The 6,912-nt window shown below is 43.3% G+C and overlaps 1 protein-coding gene across 1 annotated transcript in view; it reads left to right on the forward strand.

The window, feature by feature from the left end:
- Nucleotides 1-841: 841 nt before the first annotated feature.
- Nucleotides 842-6,912, forward strand: part of T265_04708 (hypothetical protein) — a gene marked incomplete at both ends in the record, with an annotated part of 11,339 nt that continues 5,268 nt past the window's right edge. Inside the window, one exon of the mRNA XM_009169512.1 lies at nt 842-868. Coding sequence (XP_009167776.1) covers nt 842-868 — 27 coding nt within the window. The remainder of the gene's footprint in view (nt 869-6,912) is intronic.

Consider the following 6,912-nt stretch of genomic DNA (forward strand, 5'->3'; position numbering starts at 1 on the left):
TCTAGTGCCGTGAGCAATGACTGAAGGCAGTATATATGTTGCGTGTAACGCACAGAAATTTAGTGAGAAAACTGTTTTTGTAGGCCTGTGTGTTTATTCCAACCTAGCGAATGACCGAATCAACTAATATCTGCAGGTGTATGTCCTACTGTGAACTCCGGAAAACGGCAAACATTGACCAGATCTGCAGTAGAACACTGGAAGTTCATCGGAGGTCACGCTCAGGAAATTTCTCATAATTGACTCAATAAATCAATGCTTAGTTTTCACTGGTGCGTTCAGAACAATAAGACCTAGGGAATCCATTTTTCTGTTCGATATACTTCAAGAATTGAAACCAATAAAACCGAAAAAGAAGTCTGTAAGTAAGAGCTTTGACAGTGGTTTGACCTCTGCCACAAGCAATGCCACGGAGAAAAAACACTTCCTTGTGTTCGGACAGTGAGACGTGTGAAGTTCAAGTCCCCTGGTGCTTCACTTTCCTATACTAAATAGATCACGTGCAAATAGAAATTCAAATACTGAGGCAAACGTACGGTCGATAACAACTTCACAGACGGCCAGTCGTTTACTTGAAAGTTGGCTCTAAGTATATCTAGCAGCTGCGTTCCACATTGTGTACAGGACTACAACCAGTAAGGTGGTACAGTTTTCTGAATCGTTTGCGATCAGAATTTGGAAATTAGAACTGTGCAAACAGAAGGAATCGATCAAATCGTTGCCACTCTTTAGTGACCGACCCGTCTCTGACATCCGAGAACATGCATGGTTCGATATTCGACATGAAACTAAGCAAGGTTGTTAAAGCCTTACTTTCTGACTCCATTAGAATTCTGCGCAAATGTTTGAAAAAAGCAATGATCAACAGGTAAGTTTTGTTATCAGTCCCATAACTGCAGCCTTGTTACAACGACTGGGCTGAATTGCTATGGTGATTCCACGTATTACACTCGCTGGAAGTCATTTCCCGAAGGTCTAACCACTTCAAGGAAGCCAGTCGGACAAGAAACAGTCAGTCCACGCACTGCAGTTGGCCGTCACAGATGGTACATTACCCCATTCCGTTGCATTCCGTTGCTACTCAGAAGGCGCCTACTGTTAGGAACCAGAGTCGCATGCCTTACTCCCTGTGACCTCATTCTGGGTTGGCCCTCTACTGCCTTGTCTGTCGGTGCACGAATTCAAAGGTTTTGAATGAAGTGTCCGACTAAGCGGCTAAAAAGTTTTACCTTCGTGCTCATGATGCGGATTATAGAAGCAAGAAAGACAGTTCTTCTGCGAGTTTCTCAAACGAGAACGGAGGAAATTGGTCTTCAAGTCTCATTACTCTTGTCGTGGAAGACATCGGTACATTCAGTGAAGCCCCACTGTCTGGCCAAGAAAACCTAGAGAAGGCAGACTGGTTTCACTTTCTACTGGAGCAGAAACGCGTGCAAGCAACGGCAACAGGATGCTGGATTCTGTGTGACAGATGACATGAGTCGGGGAATAATTGATGGACAAAATGGAATCGATAATAACCGTCGTCTGAATCCGACTGTCGAGGAAGCACGGTCTGATGCGTGCAAAGGATCACGCTGTTGCAAACATGTGAACTGGAGGAATGTTAACTCCTGTTAAATATAAGAGTCATGAGCCGGGAAAGTATTTCGAAGTTTTGTGAAGCTCTTACGCAAAAACTGTCAGATAAATAGGTTGAAAGCACACCTAGAAGCCACTGGGCTCGACTACCCACTCATTCGGACAGTTACTGTGGTCACAAGATGACCGAAGCGAGAACAAAGACTTGGCCTAGAATGTCTAACAACCGATGTTTATCTTGGTCAAGGAGAGGAATTTGTCGTTTGTCATAACTGTCCAGGATCCGAACAAACATCCTTACTGGAAAACAACTCAAAAGCTCCAGATCAGAAAACAACAAATTAACTGCGGACCAAAAGAAGATCTTTCTTATCACGAAAATTCTTTACCCCAGTGAAATATCACAGTGGAGTTCCGACCTGAAATTGTCCGGTTTCTGACACCTGGGAGTACTGTGTGATTACCTGTGCCACTGGGTGGTGAAGCTATGATAATAATCGGTGGCTAGCTGCCCATTGAAGACGGTAGCTTTGATGCGTGAACAGGTAAGTTTTGTTATCAGTCCCATAACTGCAGCCTTGTTACAACGACTGGGCTGAATTGCTATGGTGATTCCACGTATTACACTCGCTGGAAGTCATTTCCCGAAGGTCTAACCACTTCAAGGAAGCCAGTCGGACAAGAAACAGTCAGTCCACGCACTGCAGTTGGCCGTCACAGATGGCACATTACCCCATTCTGTTGCATTCCGTTGCTACTCAGAAGGCGCCTACTGTTAGGAACCAGAGTCGCATGCCTTACTCCCTGTGACCTCATTCTGGGTTGGCCCTCTACTGCCTTGTCTGTCGGTGCACGAATTCAAAGGTTTTGAATGAAGTGTCCGACTAAGCGGCTAAAAAGTTTTACCTTCGTGCTCATGATGCGGATTATAGAAGCAAGAAAGACAGTTCTTCTGCGAGTTTCTCAAACAAGAACGGAGGAAATTAGTCTTCAAGTCTCATTACTCTTGTCGTGGAAGATATCGGTACATTCAGTGAAGCCCCACTGTCTGGCCAAGAAAACCTAGAGAAGGCAGACTGGTTTCACTTTCTACTGGAGCAGAAACGCGTGCAGGCAACGGCAACAGGATGCTGGATTCTGTGTGACAGATGACATGAGTCGGGGGATAATTGATGGACAAAATGGAATCGATAATAACGGTCGTCTGAATCCGACTGTCGAGGAAGCACGGTCTGATGCGTGCAAAGGATCACGCTGTTGCAAACATGTGAACTGGAGGAATGTTAACTCCTGTTAAATATAAGAGTCATGAGCCGGGAAAGTATTGAGAAGTTTTGTGAAGCTCTTACGCAAAAACTGTCAGATAAATAGGTTGAAAGCACACCTAGAAGCCACTGGGCTCGACTACCCACTCATTCGGGCAGTTACTGTGGTCACAAGATGACCGAAGCGAGAACAAAGACTTGGCCTAGAATGTCTAACAACCGATGTTTATCTTGGTCAAGGAGAGGAATTTGTCGTTTGTCATAACTGTCCAGGATCCGAACAAACATCCTTACTGGAAAACAACTCAAAAGCTCCAGATCAGAAAACAACAAATTAACTGCGGACCAAAAGAAGATCTTTCTTATCACGAAAATTCTTTACCCCAGTGAAATATCACAGTGGAGTTCCGACCTGAAATTGTCCGGTTTCTGACACCTGGGAGTACTGTGTGATTACCTGTGCCACTGGGTGGTGAAGCTATGATAATAATCGGTGCCTAGCTGCCCATTGAAGGCGATAGCTTTGATGCATGAACGCGATTGGGCCATTTCTGTCAGTATTACTAACCACTGACAAGTCGAGTTCTGAAGTCCTCATCCAAGGATGTGGTAGTTGTTGATATGAGTAATTTTACTGGTGAGTGTATTCATACTTCATCGTCCACATATCGGTCGCTTTCACTCAGCACAGGGCCAGGCTAAAAGATCTCTGCGAGGCAAGCGGTGTGTGCGGAGTACACGTTCTATTGAATGTGCTGTATGAAGCGTGAGTACATCATTCATCACAGGAGAGTTCCTTCTTCCAAGAACCATCTGGCGCGAGCATGCATTGCTAATCCGATGTTTGCAACAGACCTAGCCGATGCCTCGGAGACGCCGATGGTCAAACACTGACATCTTTAGTTTTCTGCGAGTAAGACGCCGATGGTCAAACACTGACATCTTTAGTTTGTCCTCTGCGAGTAGACACCACGTCTCCCATCCGTAATGCAGTGTAGATCGCACTAGAGCAGTGCAAACGCCGGCAATGACAGATAAACATACGCCACATCGACGCCATAGATTTCGGAGGTTGGTAAAAGCTGCCCTGAGTTTCCCGATTCAAGAATTAACCTTATCTTCAGCCAGTCCACTGAAACTTATCCAATCGTCCGAGTAAACAAATTTATTTCAATTCACTCATTTGCAAACAAATTGGGTTTTGCGAGAGACTTAGCTGAAATTCTCGTTTGTGATGTGTCCAGGCAACTGAACGTTGGAATTTGTCCGAAAACGCTGCCCCTATCCTCTGTCTTGTAATATACTCGATGTATCACTCCAACAATTACTGGTTAATAACGTACAAATCTGGCTGACAAAAACGTCAGGAGAAGTTTGAAAGTTTGCATGGAATACCGCTCCAATAATTAATCGACTATCATTGAATGGCTCAACTTGCTCACCGTCAAAATTTCCTCGACAGACTTTAGTGAATTGGAAAGTAATAAACTTTAGAATCGATATCAAATCAATATTGAAATATGTCAATCCAGTACTAGTTCTTGGAAAGCGAACTTCTGAATCTGCGGATATAGGTACATTCAGGATCAGTCAAATTTCACTGCGACCGACTGCAGAATATCGATTGCTATATAATTGAAAAAGACAGATCGAATTGGATCTAAAAGACACCTTTTAGTGGAATTACAATAATTAAAATCATTGAACATTTCACCCCTTGGACATAGAAACGTATAGCAAAATTCATTTCTAACACCAACCTTAATGAAATCAAAACTCAAAGCAGCGATCAAAAAGAAACTCGATTTATGTCTGACTTGTGTTGAATCTGTAAGGCAAACGAGCCCCTCAAACGGGAGATGAAAAGTTTTCCAACCGGATTCATCAGCTGCTTCAGAATGAGCCGACAAACACTGTTAGGTGTTTGTCACCAAATTTGTTAGTAAAAACCTCACAGGGGAATAATAAGCTTCTTAGTTTTGAAATATAGTCAAATCTAACACTGTGAGCATCATCTGGTGATACATGATACGGCTTAAACTTCCAGTACTAACTTGCCGCCTATCGAAGTGGAGTCGGGAATCCAGCGTTATCCGTGCTTGACCCACTCCCCATTCAAACTCACCTCTTACAGATAAGCAAATAGTGTAGCCATAGGTTCCGAGTGGCACAAATCGTGGCACATATATCCAGTGAACAGATGAGGAATCAAGTTCTACACCTGCCATTCATTTTGTGGAGTAATGTTGATGACAACTGTATAAGTATAACTAGCAAAGTTGAAAGTATGTACTGTTCTCTGAGACTTCTGTGCGACAAAGGAAACTACTCACCAGGTTGCTGAAAAACTCTTCGACAACCCACAACCGGTTTCGCCCTTCTTGGGGCTCATCAAGTAGGCGCAGTCCCCGAAGTTCCGTCAACCTTATGTTCTACTTGAGTCTCTCAGAAAACCAAATTTGTTTGCAAATTAGTGTAGCTTGCTAATTTCGTGCAATTTGGTTTCAAATAGAACATAACATTGAAGGAAACTCGGGAACCGGCCTACCTGATGAGCCCCAATAATGGCGAAGTACGTCGGGGCTGTCAGAGTTTTAAGCAACTTTATAGGTAATGTAAGACGTCTGAATCAGGTCACTTTTAATCACAAATCATCTTCCTCTGGATGACATCTGGATTACTCTTCACAACATCCTCTGAGAGTGAGTGATATCATTTGGACATCACTGGTGAATAGAACTGAATTGATTCTTCTTAATGAGACCCGAAAGCAGTTGGCGAGCAACTATCTGGTCTCATTTACTGAGAAGGTATTCGGGCGGTCGCGACCAAGTCAGACCCAAAAAGACAGGTTGCCGAAAAATCTGCAACCTTGTGATTTGTTTATTTTATGAAAATATACTGCGATATCTCGAATATCGTTCCAATTAAAACATGAGGCGGCCTGTGTGCAGCACATTCAGTTGTAGAATATCATAAACGAGAGATTCACTTGAGTCTCCCGTGAAAACCAAGTTGATTTGCAAATTAGTGTATTTCCCGAAAACAGTGCAACTTGGGTTCAAGTAGATCATAAGATTGACGGAAACTCGGAGACTGCACCTACCTGACGAGCCCCAAGAAGTTCGAAACCGGTCGTGGGTTGTCGAAGAGTTTTCAGCAACCTTATGAGTAGCTTCTTTTATGAAAATATACTGCGATATCTGGAATATCGTGCCAACTGAATCATGAGGCAGCCTGTGTGCAGCACAGCAGGAGGACATCATAAACGAGAGATTCAGTTGAGTCTCTCGTCAAAACCAAATTGATTTGCAAATGAGTGTATTTCTCGAAGACATTTATCAACTGTTCGGATCCCCTACAGCGCACAAACGGCTGAGCCATACGGTGTGGGTTTTTTCCAGTTTGGAATGCACAAAAGACCGCATCATAGAGATTCCATCAACTCCAAAAAGCAAATCTTCATAAAGTCAGTTTTGAAGATCACGATGCTAACTCCATAGTAGAGAAAAGAAGGCAAACGAAACTGCACATTCTAGAAAACAAACGATATCTAATCCAAAAAATAACGTTTGAAATTTTATAAACTGAAGATTGATTCAGCTATTGCTCTGCAAGCATTTATAGGAGACCAGAACTGTCTATCTGATCAGCCTCTGTCAACCTATACAGGCCTAATAATGCATGGGGTACGGTGCTTTGTCAATTCAAACAAAAACCGCCAGCGTTAATGAAATGATGGTAGGGCCGTATCCTCAGTATCGTCAGGGTGATCAGCTGATCTCATCTTCAACCCATGCGCAAGTAAGTGTCACGTGACCAAATGAAGGTTGGCTGCTAAACCATTTAACCCTTTTTCGTCTGTCTTTCGCGTTTCCGACTAGTTTGTTCACCCACAGTGATCAAAACTATGGACTGTTAAAAACGATACACTTGACGTTGTGTTTCTTTTTGGTGCTCAACTCAAACAGATGACACGCAAATCACCATCTGTTTGGTCTCACTTGAGAACATCTGACAACATGCCACTTACTTACAGGAACAATTCGCAAGCATGCAGACCATT

This window comes from Opisthorchis viverrini (genome assembly GCF_000715545.1).
Source record: "Opisthorchis viverrini unplaced genomic scaffold opera_v5_81, whole genome shotgun sequence".
Classification (NCBI taxonomy): Eukaryota; Metazoa; Platyhelminthes; class Trematoda; order Opisthorchiida; family Opisthorchiidae; genus Opisthorchis; species Opisthorchis viverrini.